This window comes from Colletotrichum abscissum (assembly GCF_030869225.1).
Source record: "Colletotrichum abscissum strain IMI 504890 chromosome Unknown Scaffold_11.1, whole genome shotgun sequence".
Taxonomy (NCBI): Eukaryota; Fungi; Ascomycota; class Sordariomycetes; order Glomerellales; family Glomerellaceae; genus Colletotrichum; species Colletotrichum abscissum.
In genome coordinates this window covers 949,079-969,721 of record NW_026849999.1, presented here as the reverse complement: position 1 = coordinate 969,721, position 20,643 = coordinate 949,079, and the positions used below count along the sequence as shown (strand labels likewise).

Below are 20,643 nucleotides of genomic sequence, written 5' to 3'. Positions count from 1 at the left end.
ACAACGAGGGCAACGGGGAGGGGCCAGCCACTGATGACTGCCCACCCGTTGTGTGATTTTTTTTTCCCTCTCTTTCGCTCGCGACCTGGACGTACCGCGCGCACGGTTAGAGCCCCGTAGTTCGAGGTCTTGTGTTTGCAAGGGTGGCTACCACAGTAGATACGTACCCCTGTGTATATCCTCGATGTACCCGGCCGAGTGTCATGGAACTGTGAAAGTCCACCTCAGGTGCGCCGCCCTTGCCCTCTCGGGGTTACCTCGATGAACCTGCCGACTACAGTGCTGCTGCTGCCGCTGCTTGTTACTTCCTACTGGCTGCCTTGCCTTCCAATTGGCATTCACGATGGCCGATTTGTGCGCTCCAGCATTCATGCCCGTCTTGTTGCTTCAACCTTGATTTCAGTCATTCTCTCCTCTCGCTGCTCTCTATCGCGGCTCAGTCTGATTCCGGATCCGAATTACAGACAACCACTGCACGGAACGGAGACGGGACTTGATCAACTTGAGACGAGACCAAGCCGACCCAATCACCAGCCGAGAGAGCCTCACAAAGTAAGGAAAGACTCACCACAACCGCACCATGTGACGAAAGATGAGTCGCCCTGCTTTGGCTTCATAGCTTGCCTGCACCCTTCGGCCGCGGCCAACGCAGCATGGCGAGACAAAAAGAAACGGGACGACAGCTTTCACAGCCGCCATACGCGCATCGTTGCCTTCTCTTCCCTTGCCCCCAGCGTCCATGCAGGGAGCGTTTCCCCTCGATGTGAGCCTCGAGCTCCAGCCTCCAGAGTTCAACCTCGCAGTGTCCGGCCCCGAGGCCTAGTGCACCAAGCTTTCTGGATTGTCGGAGTTCGGCTGCCCTCTTTGCCGTCATCGCCATGTCACTGCTTTGCCCTGCTCAGCATGCGGTTGACCCGTTTACCATCCCTACTCCGTACTGCGTCCCCGACTCTGTGCTGAGTATCGACGCAATGGCCAACGGCCCATGCTTCGGCATCCTCGTCCCCCGGTTGATGTCATTTCCTGCAACCAACCTCCTGGATCCCGCCCGATATCAGTCCCAGAAGCGAAAAGAGGCGACATCACCAAGCGAGGCGGCGATAGACAAGGCCAGGACGCCAAACCCCAGCACCATCCCCAACCTCAGCCGGCATACGGAGTACTGGGGTTCAACCACCCATCACTGATCTGAGACTCAGAGTTGCCTCTTCTGCACTCCGTCTTCCCGCTTCTACCCATTTATTCTCTCCTCTCTCACCATTCGCCTAGTGTCGAAGGCTCAGCACCGTGACAAAGGTACCGGTTATCTCCCTGGTCCCTTCGCGCTCGTCTCCGATGCTTGCCGCGGGCCGTCAAATTGACGTTCTGGGATTATGGGATTGAACGGGACTGAAATTGAAACGACGCATCCGAGCATCAAGGACCTTATCCCTCGAACAACGTGACCCATTGCACGTCCGAGTCCCAATCAATTCTCTACATGGCACGGATGCCTCAAAAATCCAGAATTGCTTCTCTACCCCACGGCAACGTGCTTCCACCTCCACGGAGTGAGGATACAGCTTTGCGACTTGGCCCATCTCTTTGGCCAAGACGATCACAGCAGTGTCAAAGACACAGTTGGCTCTTACCGATAGATTCTCCGTGCCGCCCCGGCCTTCAGATCAGTCCAATACGCTCGTTACCCTCGGTCGCAACCCCGTAGAGGGGGGTAACGGGACAGATACAGAAACGGAAACCACCCGGCCAGATTGCACAGGAGACTGGCGTACTGCGTACGTCTGACGGATACGCTGTAGTCGCAGGTCACCCATTGTTGCTCTGCACCTGCATCTGCACTTGTTTCTCTGCAGGCTGCAGCACCGTCGTGAATCCATTCGGCCCAATCACCTTCTCGCCCAGCCCTTGTCAGTCATGGTAACCCGCTTTGCTGGCTACGATTGGCAGGACTCTTCTGGTCCCTGAGACCGAAGCCTCAGAAGAAGACTTTAAGAACACACCGATTGTCCTTTTCAGGGTTGTGTGCACATGGAAAACCAGGCCCTGCTTGAGGACAGAACATCGGAAGGTTGGCACGCATCTCGCATCTGCAAGAGATGCTTATAGATCACACCGTTGAGCTTGCTCTTCGCCAGACTCTGTCTGTTCTCCTCTCAACAACCGAGGCAAGGACGAGAGTGGAGGATGCGACAAATCTGAATGATCTACCCATCGTGTCGTGACGTCTCAAGTTCTCAACAGTCCCATAACCAGGGCAAAAAGGGACACTAATTAACCCTCCATACCCTGGACTGCTGAATGGAGTTCGGAATACAGCACGAACCCTCGTCGGCCATCTAAAATACTCGTGGCACCCATCACGAAGGAAAGGCCGAAAGAAGGGACGGAAATACCCCGCAGACGCACAGCAACGGGGTCGCTTAGCAAACCTTTTCCCTGGTTTTCGGTCAATGACAAGTGCAGTTCAGTTGGAAGCTTCAAACCTGACGCACTTTCGTAGCAAAGTCCACACCTCCCAACGGCTACCTCCTATTCCAACTGCATCTGAAGGAATAGTTCGTCTGCGCTCTCCCAAGGCCATGACGAAAGACGAGTCTCGGATGGGGTCTGCTTTGTTTGCCAAAGTTACAGGTCACTGATGGCGGCACTAGCATGATGTCTTCCATCTTCGCCAACACGTCTGACACTAGAGAGAGAGCTGCAGGGGTAGTCGACGTTGGTGGGGGTTTAGTCACGACGCGCTTCAAAGAAGACGCCTGGAAGGTTGATCCATGATGCGGTACCAGCATCGCGAGAAAATTGTGTTCACGATCCCAGGCAGAAGATTCAAAGTCAACAAGCAGACACGCTCTGCGGTCGCAAACTCGCAGTTCGCGGATACGATGACACTGTCGACAATCAAAGACGCGGCGTCCCCGCCCGCTGGGGTTCCTTTAATATCACAATGTTAAATGACCAGCGACCAGGGTCGGAAATTGTTACAGGGGCCAGCGGCGACAGCCACCAGAGTCCCTGCCAGGCCATTTGGTAACCTCTCTCCTGTGAACTCCATATCTGGCTGCAAAATGAAAGTTCCTCTCCTCTTCTGCTGCGTAATCGTCCTGGCCGATGGAAGCTTGGGTCCGGCCCAGATCACAGCAAAGAAGACAGTCGCGAAACGCCATCAATGTTGGAGCGTCAAGCCAGTACGATGAGAAGTGGGAGATAGAGTCGACTTTTCGCAAACGCCCGCCGCAAGGCACCAAAGGGGCGAAGGCTGCACGCCACTCGATACTTGGAAGTTGAAAGTACGCGGACACGTCCGCCATCAACGCCTTGAACGAAGTACACTATCTACCTGACGACCGACAGTATACACGTCGGGACTACCTACTGCGTACACGGCGGGCAGGCTTCAAACTTGTCGGTCCCGATGCGTCTTCCATGGCTTATTTTAGCAGTCTCCATTAGCCGTTTCGTGGCCCGGTCTAGAAGGGCAAATTGAAGGGAGCTAACGGCGCCGTTTGCGGCACCAAAGGCTTGTGCCCTAGCAACAACAACGAGAACTTGAGGATGAAGAAGACGGCGGCCGTATTCTCATGCGCGCTTTCGACTTCAGGGACGAGGCCAAGATGGAGCTGCAGTCTACAACCCCTAATGAATCTCCATTCAGGAAAGGCTCCGTTGCAAGCACGTATCAAAACTCGATGGCATGATCGGATGTCGTGTTACAGCGTCTTTCCGGTGCCAAACCCATTGGGCCTGCCCCTCGTCTCCAACAATAGTGAGGAGAATAAGCAAACAACACCAAGATAATCACCAAAGGCGATCCAACGAAGAGGCGGCTGGTCAGCTGATCGCACCGTCATGCTGAACATGTTACACCCAGTTTCCAGTGGATCGTGTCGTGAAATGCAGTCTGCAGCTCTGTTTTTCTTCTTTCTCCAGCTTTCGGTCTTGAGGGGAGGCTCGGACAAGCCGTACTGGATCGTTTGTTGGTGACTCGCGGTAGAGCAGCTCTGTACTGCTGATCTCAATGCCCAACGCCCAACTTTGGGAATAAGTCACCGCGCCAGTGCGACTCCACGGAATCGAAAAACGGAGTACAGGTAATCGCACACGGCTACGTCTGTATGATCCTGAGTAGTGAGGATCTGTACTCCGTACCGATACATATTCCACGGCATGCGGGCCCAGAGCGTTGGAACCCGCATCTCTAGCGATCCTATTTAGGTACTGTGGCTCCCGAGTCACTGGTCCGGATGTCTTCCAGCTGCGATTTTACGAGTCAAGCACCGACAGGCAACATACAGCACCGATGGAGAACAGTGACTTATAGTTCGGTTGATCTTTGGGCTGCGTCTCTTCGGCAGTCATCTTTGCTTGGCCGAATCAGTCTACCACGCGTATCTGGCCCACGTAGGCCTGATCCAGCAGTATTCAGACAAGAAGATACGAGTTCATCGCGATGTCTGCGAAAAAGAATGGATCATTTGGCAAACTGTCTGCGATCTGCAACGGAGAAAGGCAGATAACCTCACTAATAACCTTAGTGACCCTCCCATCGCTCATACCATCTCTTGGCCGTCACATCTCAAGTGTGTCCTGGCCGCCGTGCCCGGCTTGCAGATCCGGAGTTCCGCGGCTTGCACCGCCATGCGATGTCGTTGTTAGGCCACAAAGAATCGTGACTAACACGATGCACAAGTCACACTGTCCGTGCCATGGGGGAGCAATGTATAGACAATTCAACGTTCTCTCGCGTTTGCTCTCTTAACCCGCGCGGCCTGGATAAGGATGATGGGTTCACCGTTCGGGCACCACCAGGACATGCCTTGGAGGCCTATGAAAAGGCATAATCCATCATAATCAACGACCTTGTTATTTTGCGAACCGGCTGGTCTTCGAGGATGAACCCCCACTCCAGGGTCTGGGCATTGACCAATGACTCTCGTCCGGGGGCCTGACACCATCATGCCGTCCGTCCTCCGGAATCTTTGGCATCACCATCGTACTATGCCGCCGCAAACCCCTTCAGTCATACAACTGGCACATATTGGCCCCCTTTAACCCTAGGAAATCGGGCCAAGGACCTGTTCGACTATCTGCACGTTGCAAACGAGTGTCACCCCATCTCGATTGCCCCGGCAAGCAATCGTCCGAGAGCAAATCATCCGGTCCCCCTCTTCCATGGTGGGAAACGCAACAAAGCCTCTCCGAGGCCACCGAGTGCGCGATGCTTGTCAATGCTTGCTCATCCAAAAAATCAGCTATGACCAGCTCTAACCACCGGCACCGGGCGACCCTGTCAAGGCTCTTCGGATTTCGATGAGCTCGAGACTCCGCCAACCCAGCTTCTTGGGTTGGCCCCATGTCTCTCCTGTGAACAGTGCCTCTCCGCGTCAGCACTGCCAGAACCCTTTTCCAGGTCGGTGCCACAAATGCTCCGTATCAGTCAAGCAAATGTTTTGCTCCACTAAGCGCTATCAACAATTGCAGCACGCACCATTGCAGGCGCAAAGCGTTGGTTCGACGCGTCGGCGTGGCGACGCTGTACGCGGACCACAAACGATACCCTCATCGCGTTTGTCACCGGTTCGGTTGTCCTTGGACACGCTCCCTCCGTACAGACGTACCTCGGCCAGTGCCCGGTTCAATAAGCGCGGCATTATATTCTCCCAGTACTCCTCGGGCTCCATCGACGCTGCTTCCGATAGCATATCAGTGACATATGTGAGATATAGGGCCCCCGGCGAGTACTCCGCTGAGTGGTTGCAATAGACGCAACACCCGCCCTCTCGTTCGCGATGGTCTCTGGGGGTTCACCAAGTGTCAGCGGGCCGCGGGGTAATAGCACGTGTCGGCGACGGTGCAACCTCGCCCGTCACACCGTCTTTCGTTATCTCGTCACTCTGTCAAACAGACGACGCGATTAAGCATTGTCAAGATCTTATTGAACATGTAGTAATAAACCGCATCGTGCCTTGGAGGTTCAAGATCCACCAGCACAGCGACTGTTGCAACCCATGGGCAGAAAAGTGGCGGGCAGTTCACCCAGTTCTCCCCTCCCCCTCCCCAGGGCTGGCTGGTCCTGGGGTTGCAGTGGCAGTGAGATGGCACACAAGAAATGCCAAGACAAGGAAGTGAATAAAGGCCCAGCCGACCACGCGAGCTGAGGCATGGGGGATGCGTCAATCTGCCGCCGTGGGATTGATTGAGGGTATATGCCAATGCCCATTGCCCACGGCTTTTTTACTGCCTTGCTGCCCATGACTTAATAAGCTGGCCGGTTTATACTATAGACCCGCCTCCATGAACTCAAAACAAGAATACCAGTCAAGTGGCGGGCGACTGATGATGCTGGAGACGAGAGTGGATGCGCTGTGAAGCTATATTCGGCAGATCGTCCTGTTAGGGCCATGGGCATCAACAGCCTGGCGAGTCTACGGAGTACTTTGTAATACGCGAGAGACCGCAAGCGATGTGATGTGATGGCGGGTAGGTCACCGGTCTCAATCCACCCGCTTTTCCTCCCGCTTTGACAGCGGCCCTCTCCATTCCCAGTTCCCACCGTCCGCCTTGTCTCAACCGCCTGCTCATTGCAGGTATTTACCGGCATCACATATGCAAGCTAGATATTGCAGGCGTGTTCGACGGTGGACTACCTGGACCTGGAACCCGCCTGTGCCCCACTGAGCACTATAATTACTTACCTCACTTTCGTCCTGAATTACATGCAGGTCTTTTCGAAAAGAGACAAGATGGATTTGGATGGAGACGTGCCAGAGAAAGAGGAGTTTTTAAGAGGGCGAAAGAAATAAGAGGGGCGCGCTTCTGCGGACTGCACGAGTGAAATTAAGGTTGAGTCTATTGCGAGAGGGTATTAGGCGGCAATCCCCGTTGTCTCTCTGTCTTGCAGCTTCACCGCCATTGTCTCAGAGTCACGTTGGACAGAAGCGATACAGTAGTATAGCAAAGGAGGAAACATACTCCATCATCCCACTGCGGAGCTGTTTCCTTCCTCTCTTTTGTCATTCGCTGCGTCGGCTGAGCAAGTTTAAACGTCACAGGTACACAGTATATCTTTGGATCCCGATTGGGAAGGCCAGAGAGGGATTTCCCCAAGGCGGAGTAACTAGAGGTAAGTTGCAGACTGCATCTGGTCTGCATTGAGATGTGATCGGCGAGAGGATGCAAGCAAGTTAAAAGGTTTTGTGGTTTTGCCTGGATAGTTAGAGCGAGTATTGATCACCTTGCCTTAGTCTATGGATGTGTGATGTGCAGAATTACTGTTTTGGGGGTGAAAGGTTGTGGGGTTTAACTGCCGAAGTATTGGCGGGAGCCTCCGATGGAGAGCGGGATGTTGTCCGTGAGGCGGTTGAGTGAGGTCTAGACTTTTGAGCTGCGTTGGTTTATGATGGTGCGGTGGTTGGCATGTGTGTGAGTTGTCGTGATGGTCTGGTTCGTTTCCTCTTGGGAAGTACGTGGTTTGCCGTGGAGTTGATCGCCGGGGTATGTGCTCCGGCCTCGAGACGGCTGCTCTTCAGAACGTTGTTGTCAGCTTGTCGTGTGTAATGATTATTGAACAGTCCATTTTGATATACCTGATTCATCCACGGATAGGGAATGCCTTTTCGGAGAGCGGCTTTGTTCTGTCTCGAACTCGAACGTGACATCGTTTCTGTCTTGACCATGAATGCCAAGCTCATTGTTCCTTTCTGTAAATCCCACCGTGTGGTCGGCTCCGAGCATTGGCGGGCTTCTTGACAGCAAGAGATATCAATCAGAGTGCCGAGTATCACGAGCCAAAGCTCGCTTGCTGTGAAGTCGTCTTCGAACACAGCTTTCTGGGAACTGCTACTTCTCTGGAGAGATACCAAGATGCCGTTCGCATAGAATCGTATCATTTAGTTATTGGTAACGAACGCATTCACATCAGGAACCCCTCCGTGCCTAGATGCTAACATATCAAAATCCAGTCTCAGGCCACGCAACCCACTCCATAGGATCTATTGTGGAAGGCCAGCCGTCGCTGGTGATACTTTCTCCGCGAACTGTCGACTCTATTCTCAATTATTCTGTCGCATTGCCTTCCGGACTGGAACCAGCCTCTGACGTCCTTGGCATATCCTGGTCTTCCTCAAATTCCATTCGTTCCCCAAGATCGAAGAAGAAATCTTCCAAAAGCAGATCCCAATCAAACCAATAGTCTTCCAACTTACTCCACAAGTCATCATCATCGGTGGTCCAACCACGGTATTCTTTCAGCATGTTCGCGGCAACCAAATGTCCTTGTCGCTCTGCAAATTTGATTGCTCGCATGTATTGCAATCGACCTTTCCCGCCTGTTTCGGCTCCCTCACTTAAGAGAAGCTGGATCATATCTATCCTTCCATGCTCAGCCGCGCCTTCCAGTGCAGTTCGTCCGGATTCGGGAGCACGAGGCGCGTCAACGTCAGCTCCCATATCTATCAACATCTTTGCGATTCCAATTCGTCCTGTGATGGCCGCTAGCTGCAGAGCCGTGGCACCGGCGTGGTCTGCGGCCGGTGCGTTGATATCAGCGCCTGCGGCGAGGAGAAGATCGATTTTAGTGAGGTTTCCGTCTTCAACCGCCTGCTGCAACGGGCTTCTTCCTCTCTCACAGATCATGTAAGTCTTCTTATGGAAATCCTCAATTTTCACGGATTTCAGGTTTCCGTTCCTCATGGCGAGAAATAACATACTCTTGTCCTTTTGCTGTTCTGGTCGAATGTCGGACTCGCTCGAGAAGAGTCGAATTTCGAGAGTCTCCTCGCTATCGATGTTAAGGATAACTTGAATCAAGTGTTCCCAAGGGCGGTATCCGAGTTCTTTGAGCTTCGCTTTGAGCCACGATGACTCAACTATGAACGAGAGTGGCTCAGTGACTTCGGTATGCTTGTCATGCCAGAATGGTAGATGTCTCTGTCCTACTGTCCATTCAAAGAGAGCCGTCTGAATAAATTCACTTGAAGGGCTGACTGCTGAAAGTGGCGTACCGATGTGGCCACAGAGTATTCTGAGCGCTTGCATGTCACAATTGAGAACAGCTAGGCCGATGGCTGTTCCTTCCAAGAGTGACGGGCATTCAAAGTTTTGGCGGTTTTGCAAAAGCCTCTGGAGAAATTTCGTACATTCGTGCTCTGACGCGAAGAGAACAGCAGCACAAAGGGCGCCTCCGTCGTACGCTTCTGGACTCTTCTTAAACATGTATTGTACCATGCCATTGAAGCCGGACAGAAAAGCCGCCTCCAGCAAAGAAACGCCACTCTTGAGCTGGCAGGATCTCTCAACGTCGTGTCGTACTATGGCTTCAACGAGACTGCAGTTGTTGAGGGCCATTGCTAGTTGAGCCTCATTGCCCATCAAACAAGCGCCAGCGTCTAACAGTGCAATACAGGCACGGACACCTTCGGCTCTTACATCTTCTGCTGAGGGTCCTTTCATCAACCCCCCTACAGCCTTCATTGACGCTGACAGTACGGCTTGTAGCGGTGTGTTTCCATCAGAATCCAACCAGTCGACGTAGGCGTGGTCTTTCAGAGCAACCTCGATTAGACCAAACCTGTAAACTTGAAGAGAGCCGTAGTAAACGGCCCATTCGGGCATTCTGGCCCCATTTTGGGCCAGATAGTTGTATGTTGTGTTGTCCCAATCGACCCCTAAGATCGCAGCGCCCGCTGGATTCATGAAGCAATTCCCCAACCGGCCAAGACCCTCTGTCAATACCTTGCGGCGTTGGCTTGGGCAGCAGGTAATCCACGAACAGCTGTCAGGATTGACGGCGAAGCTTGCATTGAGATCAGCCCCATGACAATGCAGAAGTTGGACCACTTCGTCGTTTCGTCCGAAGGCCGCGAAGGTCAGAGGAGTTGGGGCCTCGTTCGATAAGTTAGGTCCGTGAACCGACGAGCCATGACTGAGAAGCCATCTACAGACGTTGGGAAAGCCAAACGCTGCCGCCATGTGCAGGGAAGTGATGCCTTCACTCTCAGCTCCAATGACATCGCAGCCAATGCTGTGAAGGAAGTCCAGCACAGCAAGGTGACCCCTCGACGCAGCATTCATGATAACGTCGACCTTGATGAAATCCGGTCGTGGTACATATGGGTTGATCGACTGTGCGCGGTCCAGTAGATGCTCAACAGTTTTTTTTGCTCTCGCCTCGTCTGAGATGCTAGCTGCGCAACCAAGCACGCTGACTTTCCTGGAGAAAGGAAGCCCGAGGCTGTCGTTGTCGCCCGATGAACAGTACAAAATGTTGGCTCCATGTTGTACGAGTATATCGATCAGAGGAATAGTACCATACCGAGTGACTTCCATCAAAGATGAAGGTCGATCTCCAGCTATTGATTCGCCCTGAGAGAGGCCGAAATCTACGATGCGCTTGAAGACTTCAGTCGTCACAGGGTCGAGGCCAGCATTTCCGTAGTCATAGAGAAATTTTAAGTCGTCTAGAAAGTCTCCGAACCCTTCATATGAGAGGCTAGGGTCGGCACCAGCATCCAATAGGTGAAGTGCAAGTCGTGATTCATGCGATCTAACTGCCAATTCCAATGGCGTGAGCGCCTCGCTGAAAAATTTGATCGGTGTGTTCGGAGATTGCCCCAAGGACAGCAGCCACTGCACAACCCTTTTGGCTCTTGCTACCTCATGGGTGTCATAATAGTGCCAGAGTAATTTATACATTGTAGGAAGTGCGATCTGAAAGAGCTTCTCAATAAATGCGCTTATTGTTGGGCTTGATGTCTTTCCTGTTGCAAGCTTCAAATTCATGATGCCAGAAGTTTCGAGCACATTGACAGTCCAGAACCAACGAGAGAAGTCGTGACCACCGCTCGTATCATTTTCCATGTTGTTAGAGATCCGGTAGATAAGGAATTTGTGGTATTCGTGTATCGTCGTTTGGCTCAGTGCTTTGAGTAGAGCTTGTGCGAGACCAGTGTTCTCGCCCTCTTCTGCCTCGGGCATCATCGAACCAAGTTGAGCGGCGAGAAGCAGGACATTTGACTTGTTACTTGATTCTGGCATATCCAAGATGCCCCACACGTCGAGATCTCCGAGAGAATTGGAAAAATTGCGCTCAGTATCAATTCGCATGCGTGTTCCGAAATCTTGCGACACTATACGAAGTCTGAGCGAAGTGAACATCATGCTGGGTTCTGAGTCTCCTTACGTTGTGGGTAAATGGACTGAAATTGAAGCCAGGGAAGACTCTTCGACCAGGCAAACGTCATTGGGAAGGATACCGGCGTGCAGACCGAGATGTTCAGCTCTGGAGGTGTACGAGGACTTGAGTTTTCTACATATAACAGGTTCAGTAAAAATACGTGTGATTAGTAGGAAGCTCCTACCTCTCTGATAACTTGCGAAAGAAACTCGCTTATATCGTCCTCTTTCTTTCTTGACTCTGGCCGGCATAATGATCTTACCATCATGGATAACTTCGCTGAGTTTGCCTTGCTTCTCCCGCATGGAAAGGCGGTCGTCAACAAATTGCCACAGCATCTCGGTCTTGTTCTTTTGGATTCTCCTACGGAGACCCCAGACCTTCAACTTGTACTCAAGCTGCGATTTCCTAAAACATGTGTTGTGAGGAACTGGAGATGGAGAAACCGCAGTGTTAACTTACGTTACAAGAAAGCCGTCTTCTTCGAGCTTTCGCATGATCTCGTTGAAAGAAGCTGACTCGATCAGGAACATGCGCTGGATTTCAGCTCGATGCTGGAGCCACTCTTCGTCCGAATGACGCTTCCGAGAGGATGCCATTATGGTAACAAGCTGAGATGTGTTGCTTGATTTGATATCGACAGATAGCGGTCTCTTGACTGTCAGTAATTTCTGTTGGAAAATCTGATCGCGGATGGAGCAGGTGATTTATAGAAGGGAAGTAAGGCGTGGGAGACAGAGTCTTGTCATGCAGCTTGGGATGACTGCGCCATGGGGCTCTCATCATAATTGGCGGAAGCCGATATCTGAAAAGCGCTTGAAGCTGGCAGCCTCAATAAGGTGTCATTGGCCAGAGCCGAAGTCTGAAAACCCATCATTGGTGTGTGTAAGCCAACCGGTCCGCATTGTGCATATGCACCAACAGTCCGACGTGGACTTGGCCCCGTAACAAGAATCTAAAGCAATTGGCTGGAGCCAATGTCTGAACACGGTCCCGCAGCTTCATGTTACACATGGACCAAATCGTGGCAGTGGAAAGCCTTACGTCTATTAAAGAGGTTTTCCTTCAAATTTAACTCATTGGCCCAAACCAAAGTCTGAAAACATGGTCCTTGTAGTTGGATACGCCTGGTATGCACAAGCCCTCCGACGACATACGAAAGTCTCAAAACTCCGAAGAACTATGGTGTTCTATTCGTCGGCACCAGAGTCTGAAAGTCTAGCTCAGTCAAAGTGCCAGGGCTGCATTCTACCTTAAATGTAGATCGAGGAACGAAGATATCATGACCCATGAAATCAAACATAAGAAGACGCCGTAGGGAGAGCTCGACGACGCCCTTCACATACTGTCTCTGACTCTTCTACCTCTATACATTTCATGTTCAGCTATTGATCTGACACAAGCTTTTCTGCTGCCTCGACCCGCGCATTCTAAGACCAGACCTTTTATACCACAAGTCAAGCTATGCAGATGACCCTCGAAGCCATTATTGGTATTGTAGCCCTGTTTGTAGGGTTACCACCTACATGTTTTATCCTCTGGAAAACTTGCATTCGCAAGGGACAAAAGCCGAGGCACGGTAAGAATAGCAGGAACCCGATGCCCTGACTATATTCATGCTAATATGAGACAAACCAGCTATAATCCCATTATACCGACGTCACATGATCGCTCAAAACCGCTCTCCTCATTACGAGCAACCACAATGGCCAGCACCTGGCTCCATCTGGAGATCTCGGACGATCGTTGCCTTCGAAACAGAAATGAACAGGTATCCCAGTGACGAGCCTACCTCTCGACAGAGCTGGCCAGCTGATACCTATACCACATACCACTCGGGAGGCCATCATGCCTAAATTATGAGAAGCAAGGTGCAAGATACCTTCAGAGATGTTGACCATCGTCTCGGTCAGATCTAGGTGTGAGGGACGTGGCCTACATTCACTCGTCATTGCACTCCTGTATTTGAACCATACAAGCGGCGATTCCGTAGAACGGGATGGACATAGGCAAGGGTGGCAGAACAGAGACATGTATATGTGCCTGGAACATATGGAGGTCGTGACCTCGAAAAAAGCAAAAGATTTGATAGCACAACCTGGTTTCGATCCAGGGACCTCTGGGTTATGAGCCCAGCGCTCTACCCCTGAGCTATTGTGCTTATATTAGTGCTTGATGATGAAGGTCGCCTCACAGTTTCTGTTGAAGAAGGGTCAGTGTGGAGAGTGAGTCATTCTTGTGTAATTTTGTCTGGCCTCGTCTCCGCTGTGGAAATCAAAGCCGAAAGGGTTGGCGACGAGGACGGAGACGGGATGGGGCGGGCGGAAGAGAGGGTCTCGTGGGATTGCATCGTATGAGGCCAAAAAAGCGTTCGCGGGGGTATCACCTCCACATCCTCCACCCCTTGAGCCGTGAGCCGGAAATCCCCCGAACAGAAACTCAACGACATCAGTAGATAGTATTACAACAGACGCTTCTTAATCATCGAACCCCTCAAACTCATCGTCCTTCCCGCCAGCCGCCGCCTTGGCCTGGTTCTTTTTCCTAATCTCCGCAATCATCTCATTCAGCTCCATCGCCTTGATCTTCTCCTCCTCCGTCATGGTCGACATCCGCTCAGCCTCCCTCTTGCGTCTCCTCTTGTCGCGGCGCTCCACCCTCACGTCGTCCCTCTCCGTCTGCTTGCTCCACGCCTCGTTGGTCTTGCGCTTGCGCTTCACCTCATCCGCGGCAGCCGCCTTCTCGCCGTTGCGCTCCGCCTCCGCAGCCGCTAATCTCGCAGCCTCTCTCGTCTTATCCTTGTAGGTGAAGTTCTCCCAGTCAAAGTCCTCGTTGCCGAGCCACTTGTCTCCCTCCCAGTTCTTCGTCTCGGGCATGCGCGGCAGACGGAGCAAGCCCCAGGCCTTTCCGAGGTCGGCCCAATCGAGGTCCTTGACGCGGAAGATGGAGGTCGTCAGGTGAGCGTTGTAGCTACGTACCCAGCTCACGAAAGCTCGTTGCGCCTTGTCGTGGTAGGCGCGGTCGCTGCGGAGGACGTCGCGGAACTTTTCTGACGCCTCGTTGGCTTCCTCTTCGGTGATGGTGATTTCGGGTTTCGTCAGGGGGAAGATGGGTGTCTTGCGGACTTCGAGAAAAGGAATGTAGTCTTCCTCGTGACCGGGCTGCAGGAAGACGACTGACAATCCCTTTCTGCCTGCTCTTCCGGCACGTCCACTCCTGTGGATGAAGACCTTGGGATCTGAAGGAGGATCAACCTGGCAGACAAAGTCTACCTGCGGGATGTCGAGACCTCTTGCTGCAATATCTGTGCACAGCAATACAGATGGTGATACCGAGTTGACAAACTTGTTGAAGCTCTTCTCTCTTGCCTTGGGGGGGAGCTTTCCGTGCAGAGGTACGAGTGTGAAGCCTTCCGGCATGATGGTAGGAAGGACGTGTTGGAAGTAGTCGACGGCAGCGCAGGACGACAAGAAGACAATGCTGCGCTGTGGCCGCGGGTTGAGGTTCTCGAGAATCTTGCTAAGTGCCGGGAGCTTCTGGCTTGCTGGTGTGACGAGGTAGGACATTTGCAGACTGATTGGTGTCTTCCGGTCCTCAATAATTCCTCCATCCCTTAAGCTCTTGACACGTACGGCAATCTTGACCGGGTTCCTCAGACCGACGGTGATGATCTGTGACACTGCCTCTGAGACTGAAGCACTGAACAAGCCTGTTCTCCTCTGCTTCGGCAGGTATCCCAGAATCCTCTGAATATCCTGCTTGAAACCCATATCCAGCAGACGGTCCGCCTCGTCGAGAACCAGCATTTCGAAAGTGGAAGATGTGCAGTGGACATGCGGAGACGCGAGAAGCTCAACAAGTCTTCCCGGTGTCGAGACTAAGATATTGGGCGCATGTCTGACGAAGTAGCTGAGATCTTGCTGTGTGGTGGTCACTCCGCCGACGAGCAGCTGAGGGACGATAACCGGCACCGTCGTGTCGGGGCGCTTTTCGTCTTCTTTGAGGTGGGGCAGTATCTCGGCGGACGGGGGGTGGAAGCCGGCGAGGGACTGGAGGACGGTATGGATCTGAATGGCGAGTTCGCGGGTTGGGGAGACGATGATGGAGAAGACGTGGCTGCGCTTCGTCGGTTCGGAGAGGCGCATGAGCTTTTGGACGATCGGGAGGAGGAAGGCGAGCGTTTTACCACTGCCGGTGACAGCCTGGGATAGTAAGTATTCCAAGCTGCTGGTATGGTCGGTTTTGTCCTTACCTCGACTACAACATCCTTGTTTCCGAGGAACTGCGGCAGACAAGCTGCTTGTACGGGCGTCATGCGCTGGAAGCCTTGGCTGGACACGAAGTCGAGGATCCATCTAGGCGAATGTTAGTTGGATGCGCAAGTAGAAGCAGTGGCACGGGATCGTACTCAGCCAAGGGAGGGGTGAGGCCTCTCCAGGCCCTAGGGTCCTTCTTCTTCTCTTCGGGCGCCATGGTTCAATTGGTCTGGGACAAATACCGAGAGGATGTCAGGCACACCGAGGATTTGCGCTGCATGCGACTTCAATGAGGCCGTCCGAGCTGGAGGGGCTTGATTTCCAGAAACTTTTTTCGTTATCGTTATCGATACGACATCGAGTGTTATCTTATCTCCACTCTTATCGACCGGCAGGTGGGTGGGTGTGCTCACGTGGGGCGGTGACAGCATTCGAGGCCTCCTTGGCGCCATGTCTCTGTCCGACCGCCCACGGACAAAGCCAGTGATATCATCCCGATTGACCCCCAACCGTCCTCAGCCACTCGCCTTGACATCTCGCCCAAAACTTTCAGCCCGTTTTTGCAGTTGAGCGGTCTGGAAAACAAGGAAGAAGCACAGAGTCGCACGTCTCTTGTCACTTTGTGCACGTACCGAGTACAGGCAGCCTACATAAGGCAGCTCGGCAGCGGAGAGACGGGATGAAGTGCATCCACCGGTCGAACCCACCCGGCGCGTGCAGAGAAGAGGAGCCACGCCTGAGAAGGACATGGAACCGGCGGGACGGCCGGAGATGGCTTCACATGCTTGCAGCAGTGAACGGCGTAGCGCAGCCCACTGAGGAGGAAACGAGAAAAAAAATCACCGCAGATTGAATCGTGCCCTTGAAAAAAAACCCTGCCAAATGGACTTGGAGTGAAGCGGTGCGCCCGACAGGCCGGCCATTCCTGGGTAGTCGCGTGCACCGGACATTTTGGAGTGGGATTCGGGGCGCTGGTCATTCGGCCCTCGGCACACTGTGCTGCGGTTTGTTCAGACTGTGGTTCACCCTGAGAGTCGTCTTTGGATGACCCTTGACTTTGGCTTGTGCTAACATCTCATGAGAACCGCAATGGGTGATTGTTTAATCTCCATGTTGGAAATGGATGAATGAGAAAGAGAATTGCATTTCAACATCCCGAAAGGTTCCTAGAGATGTACCCAATGTACCTACCTCGATGACTACAACGAGGTAATGAGTACCTCAACCTTGAGAGGCTCTGACTAAGGTTCTTCGGTTCTACCCTGCAAAGTTCGAGTGCAAAGATAAGGCGGCTTACCAAAGCAACAGTGCGGCCGGTCTCCAAACACCGTTTAGATACGTCGCTGCAAGTACTCGGTACCTTGGCCCGCGAAAAATCCTCTCTCCCAGTCCCCAGGAATCGGCAGACTCGCAGCACAACAAGACACCGACGATCCGGTCCAAACACCTCGTCCTTAAACACATGTCACGCTGCCTGCTGACCGACCGCATGTCTCTGTGGTCTTCTTCCCCCCCGTACCAACCCGGCTCAACATGCGGCGGAGTTGCTCTCTGCTGCATTCTCAAACATCACCCTGGATCCAATAGCCCAACCAGCCTCCATCCTCCAACCCCAGGCCCAGCAGCATAGCCATCAAAGGAATACCGGTAATCGCTGTTCACCGGCAGCACCCTTTGCCATCTACGACACCCACGCCCGCGCCGACTCCGCCTCCGTCTCTCCCGCCTTGGACCCCCACGACTCCCGTTTATCTAGAAGAGACAAACATCTCCACTCCTCACTCTGGCCGTTGAGACGACTCTTGTTCCCCTTTCAACGCCTCTTTACGGGAGCTGTCGTTTGTCCTGCACTCCCGCCCTTCCCTTACAACATGTCGTCCGTCCGCGCCATACCCTCTACCCCGCGGGTTATCTCCCCGAGCCCGACACCTTCAGAGATTGATGCAGCGTCACAAGACAACTACTTTGGCCCGGTGACGAGGTCTGCGGCGAAGAAGCGGCGAACAACGCCCCAGCCGCTGGAGGAACGGGCAGAAGAGGATGACTACGAGCCATCGACAATGCGCAGATCGCGCACGAGAAGTCGATCACCCATCGAGTCCCGCCGAATCACACCCATGACCACGGTCAAGTCGCAGAGCAAGAGAGGCAAATCGCCCATCATCCCGAGCGAACCGATCACGGAAGAAGTCACCGCCAATGGCGAAGCGAACGGCAAAGTCAAAGCTACGACGGCCAACGGCCACCTGGCCCCTCCCTCTGCCGCTCCTACGGGATGGAGTTGGCGCGATTTCAGTCGAAGCCCCAGTCCGCTGGGCTTGATACCGATTCACAGAAAGTGGCGGACCTTTGTACACAAGCACGAGGTGCCCAGAAAGATCTTGCACGTTTCGATCGGGTTCTTCACTTTGTGGCTCTACGTATCGGGTATCCAGACAAGCTCAGTCGCACCGTGGCTCTTTGCTGCGCTGATGCCCATTACGACCGCCGACTACCTCCGTCACAACTACGCCTCCTTCAACCGATTCTACGTCTCGGTCCTCGGCGCGCTGATGCGCGAGAGCGAATACGCCGGCTGGAACGGAGTCATCTTCTACCTGCTTGGCGCGTGGATCTCGATGCGCTTCATGCCCAAGGACGTCGGTGTGATGGCCATCCTCCTGCTCAGCTGGTGCGATACCGCCGCCAGCACCTTTGGCCGCATGTACGGCGCTTATACCCCGCGCATCCGCCGCGGCAAGTCGCTTGCAGGCTCCACAGCCGCATTCCTTGTCGGCATCGCCTCTTCATACTTCTTCTGGGGATGGCTCGCACCGAGAACGGGACCTTTCCCCGGCGACGAGAATTATCCCTTCATGTTCACGGGAGCACTGCATCTACCCCGCACCATCGCAAGCGCCGTGGGGCTTTCGGACGCTCAGGCTACCATCACCGGACCGCTAGCGCTCGGAGTCATGGGTCTGTGGTCTGGATTTGTGGCGGCCGCCAGTGAGGTGGTGGACATTTTCGGTTGGGACGATAACTTGACGATCCCGGTCCTCAGCGGGGCTGGTATTTGGGGATTCCTCAAAATCTTTGGCTAGAAGGCAGAACTCATGGGCCGGCGGGGGAAACTAGACGGGCGGAAAAGAACTTTGACTAGCTCACCGACGGCTGCTAGTACACCAAACGGCAATCAGTATCAAGAAGAGAGAGATGGGAGAGTCGGTGGTTGGGAAAAAAACGGCGCGTCTTCTGCCTCGTATAAACGGCTGGCAATGGCGTTCTACTTTGCATGATTAATCGGCGTTCATATCGTGTCCACTGGGATAAGAGGTAGGGGATGGGGGCGGGGCAAGGCATGGTATGGTATGGCAATGGCATGCGAGGACGGCCGGGACGAGGAAACATACCATCATCACGTCAACGACGGGGTATCTCGTCCACCAAGTTTGTACACTTTTTTCTCATTTTTTGTTTGATGCGAATACAGGAACGGGAAACACCAGGTACGGAATCAAAGGAAACGTGCAGAGGGGACCTGACGTCCCAAAGCCACGGGTATATAATAGTTAGCTGCTATTACAAGATAACGATAAAATCAATCAGAACTTTCCCCCTTCTTACACTTATTTTAGCCCTGCTGGCTTGGCTTTCCGTCCCCCTCCCTCATCGTCTCCGTCTCCGTTCGACCCCTCACTTTTTTCACCCATCTGACATGCATCTTTTCTCGCGCGATGATACCGAGTACAAGGACAAGGCCCCGAAGAAGGAGGTTTCTTGTCAAAAAGTATTGGGGAACCATCTGAGCGGTCAAACATCGTCACTGCCTTAGCGTCCTGGGAACGGCACAGAGAAAGGATTGACCTCCTTGTTCCGACTTGTGAGTTTGAGCTTTGCGTCTTGGCCTCCCAACTCGAAGTCGCAGAAGCAGCGAGAGAATGGTGGGTGGGTGTCTGTGTGCGTGAGATTAGCCCTATCTATGAGAGATGAGTATGGTGATATGTGACTTTCTATGATCATCGTCGCATCGCGCTTTCGTCACACTGCGGGCAAAATTATCACTAGCAAAGGAGCAAATACATCATCATCATCATCATGATACCAAAATGGCCCCATGTCGGAGCTGGGGCTTGAGGAAAGACTGGGCTGACGGCCTGGCCTGTTTGACGCGGGCAGCTGCGTGGGCTGGGTGATGTCGTGCAGCTTTCGGGTCTTTCGTTCACAGGTGCTTCTTGTGTGCTTTTACCATGCCTTTGCCTTGTCATCCTCACCGCGTGGCATGTTGGGCTCAGCCATTGGCATATTTTCCGAGGTATCATGAGTACAGCATATGAGCAGCGTGGCTTTTTGGAGTTCTACAAGAAGCGAAATAAATATACGAGGCGGGATTGACGGGCGACACGACACGAGAGCGAGCTTCAGGCGTGTGTGAGAGGGAGCTGCGTGAGACGTTGGGGATTGCGCGGATACAAGCGGTTTGGGAGGAAACGCATAACACATCACACACCTAAAAGTTTTTGAACCGTCGGTCTGATTTTAGATTGACCTTACACAACGGTCGATCCGTGCAGGATACAGAAACCCATGCGGTACTGCTTCCCCTTCTTCTCATTCTCGCACTTATGCTACATCACCTTACATACAGAAGGCGTCTGCGTGGCTGTATTCTGCATCTTCAGTTTTCACACTTGTGTTGTGCACCTGAGGCTTGAACCCGTTTCTATGGCGGGAAAAAAATCTTGGCTTGGGCTGAGAATGAGTGATTTGATTAGAGAATTCTGTGCCCGCGGCTGACAGGTGAGAAAAGCGTGAGAGTTGGGAGATGCAGAGGGGCCTGCGAGTGTATCTGCAGGATGGGCGATGGCTCGCGGATGGCGTCGATGGGAGGGGAGTGAGTAGTGACATGGGCACTGGGGATTGGGGAGATACGACGACAATGTAACGTCGACTGATCTCGGAAAAATCATTGGGAGCAAATCGAGGAAAGGTGTTGATTGGGAGTTGGCAGCTCGCCCTTCTTCTCTTTCAAGTCATGGACCAACGGCTCGTTATCCAGTAAGGTGGTGCCCCATCATCAAGCAGCCCTGTTTGACTGCATCTGCATCTCCGCTCCTCACGTTTCCTGGTTCATGCCATGGCATGTTACCGTGCAGCATGGGAAGGGCAGGAGGGCAAAAACAAAAGCCAGCGATGGTCTCGGATAGGTGAGAGACGGATGTGCGATGTTGCGTGTAG

General features: G+C 53.2%; 6 protein-coding genes across 6 annotated transcripts; 3 read left to right on the top strand and 3 right to left on the bottom strand.

Annotated features, from left to right (window-relative positions):
• Nucleotides 1-878: 878 nt before the first annotated feature.
• Nucleotides 879-1,187, top strand: CABS01_05645 (uncharacterized protein; the record flags this gene model as incomplete). Its single annotated transcript, XM_060539013.1, has 1 exon — nt 879-1,187. One exon carries the CDS (start codon nt 879-881, stop codon nt 1,185-1,187), a length of 309 nt encoding a protein of 102 aa, XP_060405275.1.
• A 4,074-nt stretch (nt 1,188-5,261) lies between these two features.
• CABS01_05643 (uncharacterized protein) lies at nt 5,262-5,699 on the bottom strand (the record flags this gene model as incomplete). The annotated part of the gene is made up of 2 exons (XM_060539011.1): nt 5,262-5,359; nt 5,486-5,699. 2 exons carry the CDS (start codon nt 5,697-5,699, stop codon nt 5,262-5,264), a joined length of 312 nt encoding a protein of 103 aa, XP_060405273.1.
• On the top strand, nt 5,308-5,639 carry CABS01_05644 (uncharacterized protein; the record flags this gene model as incomplete). The annotated part of the gene is made up of 2 exons (XM_060539012.1): nt 5,308-5,341; nt 5,479-5,639. The coding sequence occupies 2 exons, from the start codon at nt 5,308-5,310 to the stop codon at nt 5,637-5,639; spliced, it is 195 nt and encodes a 64-aa protein (XP_060405274.1).
• Nucleotides 5,700-8,052: 2,353 nt separating the features above from the next.
• Nucleotides 8,053-11,769, bottom strand: CABS01_05642 (uncharacterized protein; the record flags this gene model as incomplete). Its single annotated transcript, XM_060539010.1, has 4 exons — nt 8,053-11,123; nt 11,177-11,302; nt 11,433-11,578; nt 11,633-11,769. 4 exons carry the CDS (start codon nt 11,767-11,769, stop codon nt 8,053-8,055), a joined length of 3,480 nt encoding a protein of 1,159 aa, XP_060405272.1.
• Nucleotides 11,770-13,647: 1,878 nt separating this feature from the next.
• On the bottom strand, nt 13,648-15,643 carry CABS01_05641 (DEAD/DEAH box helicase; the record flags this gene model as incomplete). Its single annotated transcript, XM_060539009.1, has 3 exons — nt 13,648-15,372; nt 15,423-15,525; nt 15,579-15,643. The coding sequence occupies 3 exons, from the start codon at nt 15,641-15,643 to the stop codon at nt 13,648-13,650; spliced, it is 1,893 nt and encodes a 630-aa protein (XP_060405271.1).
• A 1,654-nt stretch (nt 15,644-17,297) lies between these two features.
• Nucleotides 17,298-18,509, top strand: CABS01_05640 (cytidylyltransferase; the record flags this gene model as incomplete). Its single annotated transcript, XM_060539008.1, has 1 exon — nt 17,298-18,509. One exon carries the CDS (start codon nt 17,298-17,300, stop codon nt 18,507-18,509), a length of 1,212 nt encoding a protein of 403 aa, XP_060405270.1.
• Nucleotides 18,510-20,643: the final 2,134 nt, after the last annotated feature.